The sequence below is a fragment of the Barbus barbus genome (genome assembly GCF_936440315.1).
Source record: "Barbus barbus genome assembly, chromosome: 1".
Lineage (NCBI taxonomy): Eukaryota > Metazoa > Chordata > Actinopteri > Cypriniformes > Cyprinidae > Barbus > Barbus barbus.
Genome location: NC_136729.1, coordinates 40,644,346 through 40,662,586, shown reverse-complemented (window position 1 = coordinate 40,662,586; position 18,241 = coordinate 40,644,346). Strand labels below are relative to the sequence as shown.

At 37.3% G+C, this 18,241-nt stretch overlaps 1 protein-coding gene across 8 annotated transcripts in view; it reads right to left on the bottom strand.

The window, feature by feature from the left end:
- LOC306871602 (protein kinase C and casein kinase II substrate protein 3-like) overlaps window positions 1-18,241 on the bottom strand; it is a 36,923-nt gene that overhangs the window by 10,819 nt on the left and 7,863 nt on the right. For 5 of the 8 annotated variants that reach the window (XM_079419663.1, XM_079419661.1, XM_079419667.1 and 2 more), the window contains 5 exons: window positions 5,587-5,687; window positions 4,632-4,788; window positions 3,812-4,047; window positions 2,354-2,509; window positions 1,502-1,677 (listed from right to left, as the gene is read on the bottom strand). In XM_079419663.1, the coding sequence (XP_079275789.1) occupies window positions 1,502-1,677; window positions 2,354-2,509; window positions 3,812-4,047; window positions 4,632-4,788; window positions 5,587-5,640 (779 nt within the window). In that variant the 5' untranslated portion in view covers window positions 5,641-5,687. Of the gene's footprint in view, window positions 1-1,501; window positions 1,678-2,353; window positions 2,510-3,811; window positions 4,048-4,631; window positions 4,789-5,586; window positions 5,688-5,919; window positions 6,068-15,798; window positions 15,958-18,241 lie in introns of those variants that run through there. The other 3 variants (XM_079419666.1, XM_079419665.1, XM_079419664.1) reach the window with 3 other exon arrangements.

Genomic DNA, 18,241 nt, shown 5'->3' with positions numbered 1-18,241 from the left:
GGGATGGGCTTAGAGACCCTAGTGGCCGCATAGTAACATAACCACCCACTATTATCCTGTTGATGAGTTTTGTTTGGACAAGCACTTCTTTATTAAAAAAAAAATCTAGTTTTTAGTTTCTTAACCACTGCTAACAGAACAAAAGCCAGGAACATCAAGTACCATGGAAATACAAACAATGAGGGAGGGATAAAGTAAACAAAGATTCCTGTACACGAAACTAAGCTATATATGATTACCACACAGATCAGCACCAGCCCTGTAATTACAGCTCAACAAAAGTAAACAATTGTGCGAAACTGCAGAGACAGGTTTGAAGGGTGTTGTTTTTGTTGCTATTCCGAACATGTAACTCCATGCTGCTTCAGCTAACACCGAAACACAAAACTAAAGGAGGTACTTGTTCACTGATTAAAAAACAAAAAGGATACATGAAGTTACCCTAGCTTTTTTGAAATGACCCTGGGTAATAGTCAACGACATGCTCAGAATTCCTCAGTAAGTAAACAATGATAACAGAGAGCCTGGAAAAACAAATAAGCACTTATTAATGGTTAACATTCTTCATTTATTCCAGTTTTTAGCTATGAGACACATAAATGACCCGAAACTATTTAAAGAGCCTGAGGTTACTGAAATTGATATAAATATAAATCAGATATAAATCAGGATTTGACAGTGAGTAAAGTTTGAGACAGAGCTCCCCATGTGTCGAAATCTGTGCCTGTCAATCTCTCAGTGGCTCTGTTTCAAACTAAAGCAAGTCACCTAACTAGACAGCATTTGTAGACTGCTCAAAACAATTGGAAGCCAATCTAAAATATTAAAATCTTCATGGAGAAACTCAGCTAAAACAAACTAGCAATGTCACCTGTAAGTACATTATTCTATCCAATCCCAAACAGCACCAATGAAAATATCTATTCCTATTAAATCCATGCACTGCATCAAGCTCAGTGAATAAAATAGGTTGTATTTTATTTTACAGTTCGTGCACTTCCCTGTATTTACAGTGTACTTGCCTAAGAAAGTACTGATAATATAACTGCGTGGGTTAGGGTTAGGTTTAGGGATAGGGTTCAGGGTAAGTACCTAGTTATTATCCAGTTATTGTAATTATTATAACAAGTACATAGTATGTACATGTGGAACAGAACTGTAAAATAAAGTGCTATCATACAAAAAAAATTATCTAAGATGCCAGACAGAGAAATCTTCACAAATTATATTCATTCAAAAAGTACCAAATATTTGTTTTTATGATTAGACTATTGTATTTTTAGCTCAAGTACCAATACAAATATTTATCCTATGAAAAATAATATATTTATTATGCATAGTAAAGAGTCATTAGCAGCATTAGACGCTACTCTAAATTCACTGAAGCACTGTTTGTGTGGTGCATGTGATTTGTTGTCGAAGAGTTTCAAATAAAATATTTTTATTAGTATGCTGTCCTAGAAGATAAGTGTCTAGTAGACAGTGAAGCAGAGAGACTGACCCATCATTGCTGGAGAGGTCCATGTGCTGGTGTATGTTCTGCAGCACTTCTTTAAAAAAGCAAAGCCTCTTTTTTTCTGCCTCCTGTGTGATTTCAAACACTTGCTCCATGTCTTCCATGTAACGCGGGTTACCGCGATTCAGCTCGTCCAGGGCTCTCTCATAACGCTCCTTAGCCTGAGGGAAAACGTCCAAACAAAAGCGCAAGTTCATGGGACAGAGTCATGGGACACGGTTTTCAAGGTCAATTCCAAAGATCATAATTTCCTGTTCAGAATACATCTAATGGACCAGTGCATATTCACAATGTTTGGACTGAGAGTTGCTCAATGTGAAAAAGCAAGCTGTATCACTTTCTTTACTTTGGATCAAAGCATGTGCTAAATGAAATACAAATGTACTAATATGAATTTCATGACTGTCTATAAAACAGACAAAGTCTGCTTTTATAAATTATAGAAAAATGAAAGCAAAATCCTTTTAAAGACAAAATCGGGTGATGTTTCCTTTTGAGGAGACTGAAGGAAGTATATTTTTGTGAATGAAACTACACATTCACCAACATGTTATTCACACCCATAATTTTGGATTGTCACAACAAGTCCATAGACATCATTACAGGGGCCTTACTATTGGCATCAGCAACAAACAAGCCTGGTCTTGTCTAAGTTTATGGAAATTCTGTCATTTCAATCCCCACCCATCTCCATCAGACTAGACATGGACAGTTGCAGACAAGCTAATACAGTAATTACCAACGTAACGGGAATAAAATAAATACTTAGAAAATAAAATGACTATAATCCTTAACAAAACTGAAAAACTGTAGTGTCTGTGCTTTTTCTTATGCTACCTTCTCTGCCTCTTGGGTACATTTCTCCAGGCGGTCTGTGAACTTGCGGACCTCTTCTTGGGATTTGGTGGGGTCAGCCTTGGCGTGAGTTTCACGGGTCAATGCTGTGCGCTCTTCCTTCCGGGTTTGGTGATAACTCTTTTTGGTAGAATCCACCTACCGCAGAGAAGATATTTACACAACCATACTATTTACTCATAACGAAATACACTGTAAGTGCACACATGATTCTCTTTAAACATTGTTTAAAAGGACAGCTCACCCAAAAATAAAGATTCAGCCGTAATTTATTCATCTTAATGTTACACTAAACCTGTATGGTGGTAAGCTATTTTACTAAGCTATCATGACCTTAGAAGACGTGAAATATAAACAAATCATATGGGCCAGCCAAATTAGGTTTTTGGTCATTTGGTCAGCTTGACAATCACCGGTAACTGATCACCATCTACTAGTTGTATGAAAAACAGATTTCTGACTTTCGTCTAAATTTACATACTAGGGCTGCACGATAAATCGAAATGCAATCGAAATCGTGATTGGGCAGAAGCTGCGATTGTCATGCGTATCTTTCAGTGAAGCACGGTTCCGTGATCAGTAGTAAATCTCCATGCGAAGGCCAGAGGGTGCTCTCGTGCTGAAACTCCAAATACGCCTCGCAGAAGAAACCTAGGAAATCCCTATAGCGGTAGCTGGATAAACAGAAGATTTAACTGCTTTCATTGATTTAACGCGACTAATAAACACAACAACAGCAATATATGGTTTATCTGAGTTCTTATTATTATAATTTTCATTATAATAAATGATATCTATAATGCAATGCTAATTGACATAGCCTTTATCACTGCTTAGAATACTATGAAATATGTTGTGTGCCTTATTCTGTGTAAGAAGCCACATCATCTCACAGAAGGATTTAACTCGGCTGACGTTATGAAGTGAGTTTAGAGTAAAAACATGTTATTAAATGTGGTATTTTCAAGTGCTTTCAGATGGAGCAGCATTTACTACACAGAGCCATAGTTCACTGAGAAGCTACGCAAGCAGCTGTCATTATCGCAAACGATTTCTTCAATTTCATAATCGTACGAATATATCGTCTGCGATTCTTTTTTGTGTAGCTTGTCAGAGAACTACGGCTCTGTGTAGTAAATGCTGCTCCACCTGAAAGCAGCTGATGGAGATTTACTACTCATCACAGAACCAGCTTTACTGAGATGTGCATGACAATCGCATTCGATTAATCGTGCAGCCATTATCGTTCCATAAAAAAGTACCATTACGATAAGTAGATGATAACATAAGATCAGATCATTTTGGGTGAGCTGCCAAGACAAATCAAACAAAAATACAAATACAACAAAAACAAAACAAAACAAAAAACATTTCTTTGTCATTGTTTAATAGATCAAATCCATACTAATGGCTTTGTATTCTGCACAGGAGAAGACTCACATCCTTCAGCTTTCGGACCCAGGGTTTCTGGGCCTTGCGGAAGCCTTCTTCAGCATCTTTGGTCTCACGGAATCCACCAATCATTTGCTTGTGGAAGGCATCCTTCTGCCAGTTTCTAATCTTTTCGCTGTCCTCAACAACCAGTTTCTCTTTTAGGTCCATATGGATCTCACTCAGTCTGTCTGCCGCATTCATGAAAGCATGCCAGGCCTTTTCCAGAGTCCCATACTGTGGGCCTGTAGAACAGAAATTAAAATTTAGCCTCATCTGTCAGCTCAAAACAATGGATAACTGCTTAAAAGCCCAAGTCTACTGTATAATAATTGTAGGTCTGTGTGTCTGCCCCTTTAAGGTCACATGATCTGGTTAGTGAATATGTGGCCAGCCTGAGGCGCTCGCTGGGAGGTAATCCATTCATATCCTTGACTTTTTCTTATGGTCAATACAAGATACTGTGGTTTGCATACATTTACAGTTTATTTTTCAAATCAAATATTAAGGATTTACTTTTCTTGCTGTTATTCTTGCAAGTGCTCAAAACAAATCCATGTATGCAAGTAGTGTAGTCAAAATCGAGTATATCCAATATACACTGGTTGCTAAAGGAATGATGAATGATATAAAGTGATAGATCACTGACACATGACACAACTCCATATTACCCATTCATGCCTTCTTTTCCCCAAACTTAGAAACTACTGTGCAACTATTAACAGATAGCACAGAAGCACTTAGCTCATGGAAATAGAATGTGTTGATGTAACCGTAGCGGGATGCATCTACTTAAGGAGGATGAATGATGAGACACAGTCATGCTCACCTTTCTCCACAACACCCCTCCATTTCCTGGCCCAGTCACTCAGCTGCTGGGAATAGCCCTTCTCAATCTTGGCCCGCTCCTGGAAGCAGCTGACCAGCTCATTGCATAGTTTGTAGCCATCGTCAATGCGCTTCACCGTGCTCTTGTAGTTCCCAGGCTGACAAACGAAAGTCATGTTAGAGTCATTCCATTTCTAAACCTGACTGATCCGGTTCTCAAGTTTAACTCACTGACTCACGTTAACCGTTAACAGCAAGGATTATCAATGAATAAGTACAATACAGTCTAATAAAGGTGAAATGTAAGATTTTAGAATTAGATTCATTATGACTAGTTTCTGTAACTGACATAAACCGAAATTAAATTAAAACCATGGCTAATGATTAATCTTTATATTGTTACAGTTTTATACAATGTCAATCAATCAATACATTTGATATAACTTTTTACAACTTATTGTGACATAAAATTTATATTATATTATATACTTATAGAATAAACTTTTTTCACGCATCTTTCAATTGCAAGCAGCTGTACATGAAGGGCTCTTACTAAATACATAATTATGCAAAACAATAAGAAATGTTTGTTAGATTAGGGGAGCAACATCTTACATAGTGGCACAATCTCCCCCATTCTCCCCTGAATTACTCTATTACAGTGACAAGACTGATAGCAAAATAAACATTTCACTTTCACTTTACTATCTAAAAGCACTTCACATGTCAGTTTTCTCCAAGGCAAGTACATATTGATCCAAGCATGCTTGAAGAAGCAGTGTAGGAGTACAACTACTACAAATCTCGCCAGGGGCGGAAACCTCTAAGAAAGCTCATGGAAATATCAGATCTGCAGGGATCCGTTCCTGTAGTCTCTAACTCCCTGGCTGGACGCCACAGTATGCAGCCCACTCTGCAAGGAAGATCTGTGTGCATATGCGGTTGGGGATACTTACCTCCCAGAAGCTGTCCCAGCTCCCAACGTCTTGCAGATCAACGTTGGAAGACATTTTGGGGTCACCCTTGCAGCACGGAATGATGGCGGCTGTCTGTTAAACTGCAAAGAGCAAGACATGAAATCAAATAGAGCCAACAACTGTAGTCAGTAACAGCAAAATTTTGTTATAAATTAAAACAACCAAAAACAGCAGTCTTGCCAGAGAAACTAGTTCATCCAGTTTCTGCTCTACATGGCACAGGCCCTCAAGTTCAATCCAAAAAAAAAAAAACTAAGCAAAGGCAATTCAAAATGTATTCCATAAACATTTCACTACGGTCTTGCCAGTAACCTGTTGTGACCCGACACTCCTTGGCCTCTACAGTAAAGACATCTGCCCAGGCACAGTAATCCTGTATTCCAATTCAAAGAAGAAGTCAGCGTAGGCCAGTCTCACTTCTGAGCGGCTTTGTGTCTGCCTAAGGCAACCTAGGTAAGGTAGAAGCTTCTCTTCCCCAGTCTGGGTGGAGTCACAAAAAAAAAAAAAAGATGCCACAGTCACGCAGGTCCTCCCACTAATTTGTTTCTAGTTGAATGTTGAGAATACTACTAAAACTAAAGGTTCTTTATTGGCATTGATGGTTCCATAAAGAACCTTTTAACATCCACAGAACCGTTCCATTGCACATAGGATTCTCTTTATAGTGGAAGAAAGACCTTTAGATCATTAAAATGTTCTTTACTCTAGGAACAAAAATGGTACTTTTAAAGAACTGTTCACTGAAAGGTTCTCTGGAGAACCCAAAATGGTTCTTATGCCATTGCTACACACTCTTATAAATAAAGGTTCCTAAAGGGGGTTTTCACAACGATGCCATAGAAAAAATGCCATTTTGGTTCCCCAAAGAATCTTTCAGTAAACAGTCCTTAAAAGAACCTTTTTTTTTTTTTTAGTGTGAAGAACATTAATTATCTGAAGAACCCTTTTTCCACTGTAAACTCTTTAGAACTAAAGGTTGCATTCGCACTGCTTGTAGGAACTCTGAAGTGACATAAGCCGGCTGACAGCGACATCATTTAAGTGTTACATTCAACAATGTCAATAACTAAAAGACGGAGAAGTGTCTGGACTTCCTGGTTTTCCGTATCCGTGGAGTAAGTACATGTAAACTGTGCGTTTACAAGGCTTTTTTCAAAATGGTGGGTCCCATTGTTTTGTATGGCATGGGTTCAGCCAATCAATATACACTTACATCACTGGAAGTTCCTATTGTGCTGGGTTAGTCCCTACTAGTCCCTATTAGTTAATGATGTTCCTATAAACAAAATCAAATCAGGTATTTCCACCAATAGTAAAAGTAACTATAAAAACAAATCCAATCCCATAGAATAACCATTTTGGGTTCCCCAAACAACCTTTCAGTGAACAGTTCTTAAAAGAACCATTTCTTAGTGTGAGGACTATCTGATTAATCTATAGAAAACCTTTGTGCAAGGAAAGGTTACACGGATGTTACAGGTTAGTCACTGAAACATAAATTCCAATAAAAGAGCTTTCTTTCTTTTAACTAGTGGAAAATCCCCTTTTATGGAAGCTTTATTTTCTAGAAGTGTAGCAAGATAAAAATGTCCGATGACATGGAAGTGTCCATTCATTATTGCTCATATAGGGACACTAAGACTCTCAGGCACTTAATCATTGCCTTAAAATAACCTGTTTATTAACGACAAACAGCTTTGGCTATGGCTTAAACTATAGGGCCCTATGAAATCTGTTTTATATTTTTCCAAATTTTGTTTTATTTTCGTTTTAATTTTTCTGGACTCCTTTTAATGGTCAAATTAAATTTTATTAATCAAAAAGCACGTCTAATTAATTAAAATCATGACACTTATACAATTTAACATTTATTAAAAGTGTTTTATTTTTTTCCTCACCTTATGTTTTATTGTTACCAAATTCTGTGTTTTAGCATGTCTAATTATTTGAATGCAAACTATTTTTATTTATTCTTACAGTAACCTTATGAAATCAGATGAAGGCATAAAACATTGATTTAATTTATATTTTAATTAATGAAAATTAAACAATTTTTGGCAAATAAAGGGGATTTAATATTTAAAATATTTTGTGATTATTTCTTAAAAAAATTAAGTTTTATTATTTTCAACTGTATAGTAAGTAGTAGTAGTATTAGGTACATTCTACTAAATAATAGTAATATAGCCTATTTCTACTTTAAAGTTCTGTTTGTATATGACGCTTGTTTTACTCAAATGAAATGGTAAAATGCTCGTGAAGTGACTCTCAGATCAGTTTTGGAGATATTGTTCATGTATTTATGTCCTCATTGAGACGGCAGACGCTGAAATCACCGCGAGAGCCATGCGCGCTGTGTATGTAACGTTAGTAAACATAACCACGCGTATGCTCCATTCATACAGAGATGCGCAGAACATGCAGGATTCATACTTCAATCGACTTTTGCGGCTTAATATTTACAGATACTAGTCCATATCGCGATTTGATTTAAGTGTAATGACCTACTTTTGATTAATTCATCCAAACTTTGACAAATTCGTGACTTGGTGAAATTCTGTCTGCGTTTTCTGCATCGCGGAAATCATAGGGCCCTAATTTAGTCCAAACAGAACAAGTAGGTGTACACCTAATGAACCTTGTACACGCTCTTCCCGTGCTTGTATACATTTAGCACTGCTTCTGGCCTTGGGTTCTCTTCATATTATCTGAGCCAAGGTCATATAGCTTCCTCAAACAGACATAACAAACGGGAGGAAGGAGTGGGATCGGCCTCGCAGAAGCATCTGCTCTCAATTTAGGCCAAACTGGCTATGCTAATGGAAAATTTGCATCCTCAAGGGGGGCTTGGGAACTAACAGAGTGTTGAAGAGCATTGCTGTGGATGTACTAGTTTTGGCAATTCATTCACTGGCTTGTTAAATCCTGCTTTTCAATATATTTTCAAATATGACACAAAGGTTGGACAGTATATCAACTTAGTAAAGTATAATTAAAAAATAAACAAACAACAACAACAACAACAACATAGGATAAGACAATCCCAGTTGAACTTCACAGACTTCACTAAAGGAGTGCCATAGAGCACATGTCAAACAGAGTGGAATTAAATAGGAATGCAATAATTATGAATAAATGAATGTTAACTTAATGGGATTAGGGTTGCAAAGGGGTGGAAAATTTAAGGAAACTTTCCAAAAATCCCTGGAAGATTCCAAAAAAACTCTGGAAAGTTTTCCGAAATTTACTGGAAATTTTCCACCTTTTTGCAACCCTAAATGGGATTAATCAAAAATCATCAATTACCATTACAAGATAATTACAATATGATATTTGGCATTTTAGAAACAACTGCTTTTACCATGTTAAGAGTCCAACAGTTTCTGTCAGCATCAACGAAAATCAGTAGGGCAAATAAGGATAAGTCTTTGTTTTTTCCAGCAAATAAAAAGAGCTTGGATTACTTCCCCTAAACTACCTCCCTGTGAAGTGAAGGCAGGGGAGGGAATGGAAAGTCAGCTCCTGATGATAGTATTTCCCACAAACATGCCAGAAGGAGCGCTGATATGAGAGCTTCACTTGAACCTCATCTGCTAATTTAAAGGGATCATCGGATGCCCATTTTACTTGGCCCAAGTTGATATGATTCTTTAGGGCCTTAATGAAAAGTCTCAATGGTAGTGTAAAAAACACCTTTACCCTGTCAAAATCAGCTCTGTCTTCAGCACGCTGTTCTAGTTCATGTTGCTTTAAATCCTAGTGAGCTCTGCTGACTCCGCCCCTCTCTTCCGTGGAGTGACGAGCAAACCATAGATGTGTAGATTCCCTATTCGACCACTCCGGGTACGTTGACGTGTCAGCCATCTTACATTCACCATAATAATCAAAGAATATTTAAAGATATACAACCATGTAACTTGCTGTAGTAGACGCACACAGTCAATGTGCTCAAAGATTCGTTCCAAAAATGGCGGATGGCTTACTTATCGTGGTCCATAGAAACAGTCCATAATGAGGCATCTAGGTATATATATATATATATATATATATATATATATATATATATATATATATATATATATTAGTATAATACAATTTATTATTATTATTATTATTATCTAAATGCCACTTCAGAAAATTCAAAAGATTCAAAGATTAATTTTGTTGATACTGATTTAATTTGCTTGATAACAGCCCAAATGTCTTATTTTTCTAATTGACTGATTAAATGTAAGAATTTGACTCAAATGATGATGCACACTTTTAGAAAAAAAATGGCTTAATTGTAAAATTACCTTAAAAAGGTAAAAATCTATTTAAACTTATTGGAAAAGATTAATTTCTATCACTGCTGTGAACTGACCACCACACAGAATATGAATAATATCAAACTGTCCACGGATCAGCACAATGACACACTCAGCAAAATATCGTCTAATTATCGGTATCGATAAAATCCTAGAAAATAGAAATATAATTTTGTGTCAACTTCGCACAACCCTAGCTGCCAACCATTCCAAGCAATTGCCAGAGCTGAATGTAAAATTCAACATCGCATATACCATCCTAACCCTCGTCAAAGAGGAGCTCTCGCTCTGGGTTTAACCAAACTCTGACAGATTTCTTTCATAAACCACCTAAATTAATCTGTGTTCTTTTCATTTTCTCTCTTCTTCAGCCCTTAGCATTTCCCATGGTAGTTAGCTCCCTGTCACCTGACAGCGGAAAGCAGTGACTGGGTGATTGACAGCTAATATTTACCAATCTAAAATCTGCATTAAATTGAAGAATGTAAAGATGAAATCTGTTAATATATAATTTGTAGTTGTGGTGCTCCTAAATTTTTGCCGGTGCTCGTAACTTTTTAAAGTTGGGAGCACCAGTGCTACCAAGTAAACAAATTAATTTCAAGCCCTGGGTTAGGATTAGGATTTGTTTTAGGGTTACTTGCATGCAATTATGTATAATTTATTGTTATTATAATAGTAAGTACATGTAACATGTAAAAAGGACACCTTAAAATAAAGTGTTACCGCATTTTGTTGACATAATAACCTATAAGAGTTAAAAGGAATTTTGGATCTCTCATAGTTTGTTCTGTAAACAAAAGGCTCATAACATGAGAGATCAAATTTGCCTTGATCTTTTGACATATAAGAGGTCTTTATAACATAAAAAAAAAAAGTTTCATAGCTTTTTTTAAACGGCTTTTTTTAAACAGGGGATCTGAGGCATCATGGGGAAAATACATTTGCATATGACTGCCTCCAGAGCAAGACATCCAAAGCAGCCAACTGGCTTGGATGTGACAACAGCTGCATCACAAGCCATATGTAAATGATTCCATAAGGCTTTGTCTGTAAGTGAAAATGTTTTCAAAACACTTACTCATGTGCAATAGCAATGGGGCATTGATAATATTTCCTATGCAATTACATGAGCCAATCATAATAGTAGCCTTTTATGACAAGCCTTAAATGTGCTGTATGTATTTTTTGACTGTACAAAAAACAAAAATACCATAATATGTTTGCAGATATTTAGGAAACTAGGTTACTTGTTCCTACGAAAACCAACACTCCAGCCAGTTATTCAACTTTGAAATGTGTGTTCCGTGTCAGAATGTCTGTCTTTGTTTTGGTCTATGTGATTTCACCCACTGCCAATGTACCCACTATTATTTCGACACCCCGGGTTGCCAGTTGGAGGAAAACATGGCATACTGCAGACATGGAAGCCAGCAAATGAACTGGGATAGAGATTGCAGATTCTACCCAACATAAAAAAGCCTTGGCATTCATCTAAAAAGCTCTATGACCAGAAGTATTACAACACAGATAAATCAACTCAAAAATTTTTTGATAAATCAAAAAAAAAAACTTCATTAACATTTGAAGTGAACCTGAAGGAACATATTAAAATACTACAAAATACATGTCATGACCCCTTTAATAAAAAAAGAAAAAAGCAGTTTTACTTTGTTTTTACTATATTTCCCCAAAAACATGACCATGATTTCTGAGGAATTTGAGGTGCTTGCCAAATCGTCATTTTGGGTACCATTTATACCCCTACATACTACTAATAAAAAAGGCCAGGATTCAGTATTTAGTCCATATATCACTCTGTGCCACATATTGGGAAAGCAAGGTGTTGCTATTACTGAATATACAAGAAACAATGTGAAAACTACAAGGAAATGCAAGAGAGAAAAATGCACAAAGCATTCCCAACAATACAGTAAGTGCACAATGCATCGAAGAAGCCAGACACACCCATTCCCATGGAGCATGTCACACTGTACGTACAGCAGCAAGCAGCTGTGTCATGTTGAACTCCAGAAATAATCAAAGCCCCAGAGATCCCGCCGAGCTGGAGCAAGAACACAGCAGATCCTAATAACCCTCTTCCATAAGCAGGCAACAATTTCCAACAGCTGAGAGCAGATGGAACAGAGGACCTTTAGGCTCCGACGTGATGCGTCAAATACCCACTGTCAGAGTCGTGGCCCAAAGAGCCTAACAACAGGTAAATCAACACAATGGATGTGTTCACAGAGATCCTAGAGCTGTAAAATTGAAATACAAGCAGGGAGGAGTGCAGCCCCCTTTTCATTGTGCAGGGCTCTATTGTGCTGTACAGCGGTGCTTCTGGTTTGGTCCATCACATCGATGTAAAACAGCTCAGCACTCCCACAGAGATCCGAGCTAAAATCCGAGCATGTCTGGAGAGAGGCGTGACCACGGCAGCTGTAATTACATGGCTGTGTCAGTAAAACACTGGGGGAAGAGCAGGCAGCTATCAGATCTACTGCGCAAAAGATGTATAGGACAGCCTGCATGACAAACAGCAAACTACAGTGCATGTTCACAGCAAAAATCAACAGCCCCATTTAGATTATTACATCATCCAGTGAAATAAATGTGCTGTTTCCCCTAGCAAAACCACAATCTAGAGTGCAGTTTTGTGGTTGCTAAGGTGTTGCTACTGTAAGTGCTTGTTATGCATTTTTTAAGTGTTCTGAACACCATGATGCTAGGCTGGTACAATGCAGCAGCTGGATGTCAGTATGTTGCTAGGCAGTTGCTACAGCAGTGGTGCTACAGCCCAATTCAGATGACTGAGATCATCAGCTTGTTAGGAAAGAGCTCCATGAATCAAGCTGCATTCTGACTGACAGGGTCTCTACTATCTTAAGGATTATTTCCCCAAACTAATACTCTAAACCAGTGGTTCCCAACCTTTTTTTCAAAAATTTGATATAAATACCCCACATTTCTGCCACAATACCATGGTGCAGTTAATGTTACTACAGTAAATCCATGATAAACGATGGAGATTTTTAGATTGAAAAGCCATCTGACTGTATCGTTACACACAGTGTTCTGCTGTTTGTCAGCGCTGTTTTATATGGATTTAAACTAGTTCATATCAGTTGACTGATACTAGTTTATACCAGTCATTTGTGTTCTTCGCTGAATTCAAGCGCTTCTCACTGGATCTCACAGCGCTGTTTAGTGGTTTCGTGATCGGTGAGTAAACACATCTGCTCTAGTCAGCTCGCTCTGCGCTGCGCCGCTGTTTGAACCGAGCGGATATGGTCCGTGTGGCACGGTTCAAATGAGTAGTGCTGTTTTGCTCCGCTTTTCCCACATAAACATTACATTGAATGTTTATCATACTTGTTTTATCAAGGAAAATTATATCACTATAATTACAATTATCATTTTATTGCCCAGCCCTACCTTAAAGTATATCTGCTCCCGCGGCCCCCGCTGTGAACTCTGGCGCCCCCCAGGTTGGGAACCACTGCTCTAAACTATACAGGGAACGCTCTCGTTTGGTGCATTAAATTAGAGGTTACAATTAACAACAAAACTATTGCATTCAATGCTATATTTTCAAACATAATAACTACACTCAAAAATGCAACTCAATTGCACAAAACATAAAACATGTCTTCTTTAGTATTTTTATAGCTAACTATCCAACTGTGACTTTCCTGAGGTAAATGCAATGTTAAATGACATTGTTCTTAGTGTTGTCAGATACCAGGTATGTAGAGATCTTTGCAACATTGGTAAGTTAGCTGAAAGGATACAGCCAAATCTTATTTCATGATGTATGTTAGTAATTTTATTTGACAGTAACAATTATCACAATATAGTCTTAATATAATATAATAAATAAGAACAAATGCAAGTATCAAACTAAAGGACAAATACAATAAAACAAAGACACAAATTAAATAAATTGGGCCCTATAAAATCAGTTTTATTTATTTTTTCCCCAAAATTCTGGTTTAAATCTGGACTTTTTTTGTTTGTTTGTTTTTTTATTAAGAATTTAACAAAAATTACCTTTTTAAGGCCCTATAAAATAATTGTTTTGTATTTCTCAAATTCAGTTTTATTTTTCTCAAATTCTGTGAATCTGTGCTTTCCATTAATTTTCTGTACTCCATTATAATATTTTCATAAACTTTTAATAATCAGAAGCATGTCTAATTAATTTATAAAACTTAATTATTTTATAAAGAATTAATTTATCATTTCTTTTTTTTCCAGTGTTGTTTATCTATGGTTTTCTGGTAAATAAATTATGGTAAATATTTTTTTCTGGTAAATACTCCTTAAATATTGCGTTAATATTTTTAGTAGTAGTAGTACTATCATTACATTAAGTAATACATTTCTGTCATTGAACCAAACTTTTATGCAAAGACCTTTAAGTTTGTTTGTATGTGATATGACGATAGTTTTCTGCAAAAGAAACGGTAAAATGCTCATAACCTTACCCCAGAGCAGTTCTAGAGATTGTTTGTGTGTTCATGTACTCATATATTGAGGCGGCAGAGGCAGAAAACACTGCGAGCGTCACACAAGCTTCAGTATGTGTAGTAAACGAAACCGCGTTTCTGCATCATTCATTCACACGGAGACAGGATTCATATTTAAATAGTATTTTCTTGGCTTAATATTCACAGACACTAGTCCATATCAGGTTATTTATTTACGTGCACTGACCTAATGACTTAATTCATTCAGCCCAAACTGGGCAAATTCCATGATATTCCGCGTTATACAGTAAATTCCATTTTTATGACCGGATTCCGCGATTCCGTCCATGTTTTCCTAGCGCTAAATAAACCGTGTTTTACTCAGGAAATACGACTCCTATTAAAATGCATTCTTAAAGTACCTGTACTAGTAAAAATGTAGAATTGTACCACTTTTAAAAGCAGGGTATCTCGATACCTTTTTAGTACCTATATATCATGCAACACTAGTTCATAAGCTGTTTTATTTGACGTCTTTCTTTTGGCTGAAACGCTGATTGAGCGATTACATGAGACATGACAGATTTAAGTAATTTGTACTGTTGTTTTTAAAACATAGCTTCTGATGTTCACGCATATTTATTTCACGCTATAAATTGTAATAATGTGGAAGAGACTCATGCTCTGCACTGCCGCTTGAACTGAGATGCTACAGTGATCATTCATGTCACATTTAAGAGCATCAAAATGGCATTTAATATTTTAATTCTGCAATAAAATGGACATTATTTAAGACTTTGTTTCTTATCAGAAGTAACAGCTCTTTGTGATTACTGGATTGGAAAACTGACTTGAACTACAAGTAATTTATAGAGTTAAATAGAACCTACGTTAACTGCGCTGCATTAATCCGTTACCGCTTTGCGTCACAGCCACATTACCACTTCGGTTGTGATTTATTTTCTGATAATTCAATGGCCCATTGTTATTTACTCCTTACTTAAACAGGCTATTCTATCCCCTGGTTTCACAGACAAGACTTAAGCCTAGTCCTAGACTAAAATGTAAATCTTAGCCGTTTCAACTGAAATAAACTTAATACAAAAAAAAACAATACCCTGAAAAATATTTCCTAAAAGCATAGATGTAAATATGTTTGTTTACTGGTTCCAGTCAAAATAGTCTCAAGTTTTGCAAGATATTCTGGTCTCCAAATATGGCTTGGATCCCTCGTTCAATGTTAATCTGTGTTACAACATGGCACAAACATATTAACCGATTCCTGCTGATGACAAAGAAGCCTTAAGAACTATGATACCAAACCAGCTTTTGGAGCACAAAAGGACAAAAACTTTGTGAAATTCAAAACCTGATTAATAACACTACCCATGACTAACAACAATAAAATCTACCTAGCGTTGTTCGGATTTACTTAATTTCCTTGTCCTGGAGCACGTCCAAATCCTTGAAAAGGCTTCGGTTTAAAACGTACAATCCATTGCATTTCCACAACAATTTAAATAGTTGTAAAACTTTACCAATCAGCCCAGATTAAAAATAGACAGCAGCAGATGGCCGATCATGCATGTTATTTGTAATCTAGTGCAACTGCAAGAAGGGCAACCCCCTTTCCCAAGAGAAAACAGATGCGATGAACTCCCATTTGTATAAATGCTTTTCACAATTTGTTGCACAAGTTGCTCAGAGACTAACAAGAGTGTTAGGGGCCCTGCATTTGGGGACGTTTACATTTCATAGGTCGTTGACTTAGATATTTATGCCAGATCAGTGCTAAAGTCTTTCAGGTTAGATAACTACAAAACAGACCATTTCGCTAGTCAAACAACTAAGAACCCAAATTTAATAGGCATAAAGAGAGGACTATAAAATGACCGAGAGAAATAACACTGTTGGCTTTAAAGAAAAAAAAAAAAAGTTTAGTTGAGTTTTTAAGTTCAGTAATTCATTTTTTAACGACATGAGGGTGAGTAAATGACAATTTTCATTTCAGGGTGAAGTATCCCATTTAAAAAAATATTGTAATAAGAATTCTCATGCTGCTCTAAACCCATATGACATAATTACTTTCATGGAACACAAAGAAAGATATTTTAAAGCATGTTCATGCTGCTCTTTTCCATATAACACAAGAAACACAAGGGCTGTTAAAAGGTTAGTTCACCCAAAAATGAAAATTCTGTCATTAATTACTCATCCTCATGTCATTCCAAACCTGTAAGACCTTCATTTATCTTTGGAACAAAAATTAAGATATTTGTGATGAAATCTGAGAGCTCTCAGACCCTGCAAAGACAGCAAGGATACTACCATGATCAATGCACAGAAATGTAGCAAGGACTAGGGATGCACCAATCTGTTACTCAGTACTCAATACTCAGGCTCCGATACGCTCATTTTTTGCCGGATCGGGTATCGGTCAGACAAGACCGATCCAAATCCGATATTGTGTCTATAGTAGGGGTGGCACAGTACACAGATGTCATGGTTCGGTACGTACCTCGGTTCCATAGGATTTCGGTACAACAGGAAAAAAAAGAGAAAAAAATCTACTATGCTCGGTTTCTTTTCTTTTATTTTGAACAGAGAGTAGTACAGTAGTAATACTAAATATTATATTACAATACATGTTAGTCCACTCCTCTTCAATGGCTGTGCGAAGTTGCTGGATATTGGCAGGAACTGGAACACGCTGTCGTATACGCCGATCCAGAGCATCCCAAACATGCTCAACGGGTGACATGTCCGGTGTTTATGCTGGCCATGCAACAACTGGGATGTTTTCAGCTTCCAGGAATTGTGTACAGATCCTTGCAACATGGGGCCGTGCATTATCATACTGCAACATGAGGTGATGGTTGTGGATGAATGGCACAACAATGGGCCTCAGGATCTCATCACAGTATCTCTGTGCATTCAAAATGCCATCAATAAAAATGCTCCTGTGTTCGTTGTCCATAACATACGCCTGCCCATACCATAACCCCACCGTCACCATAGGCCACTCGATCCACAACGCTGACATCAGCAATCCGCTCACCCATTGTCTGCCATCTGCCCTGTACAGTGAAAACCGGGATTCATCCGTGAAGAGAACATCTCTCCAAAGTGCCAGACGCCATCGAATGTGAGCATTTGCCCACTCAAGTCGGTTACGATGACGAACTGCAGTCAGGTCGAGACCCCGATGAGGATGACGAGCATGCAGATGAGCTTCCCTGAGACGGTTTCTGACAGTTTGTGAAGAAATTCTTTGGTTATGCAAACTGATTGTTGCAGCAGCTGTCCGGGTGGCTGGTCTCAGACGATCTTGGAGGTGAAGATGCTGGATGTGGAGGTCCTGGGCTGGTGTGGTTACACGTGGTCTGCAGTTGGGAGGCCGGTTGGATGTACTTCCAAATTCTCTGAAACGCCTTTGGAGATGGCTTATGGTAGAGAAATTAACATTCAATTCACGGGCAACAGCTCTGGTGGACACTCCTGCAGTCAGCATGCCAATTGCACGCTCCCTCAAAACTTGCGACATCTGTGGCATTGTGCTGTGTGATAAAACTGCACATTTTAGAGTGGCCTTTTATTGTGGCCAGCCTAAGGCACACCTGTGCAATAATCATGCTGTCAGCATCTTAATATGCTACACCTGTGAGGTGGATGGATTATCTCGGCAAAGGAGAAGTGCTCACTAACACAGAATTAGACAAATTTGTGAACAATATTTTTTGTACATAGAAAAAGTCTTAGATCTTTGAGTTCAGCTCATGAAAAATGGGGGCAAAAACAAAAATGTTGCGTTTTATAATTTTGTTCAGTGTACATTAACCACTTAATTGTAGAAAA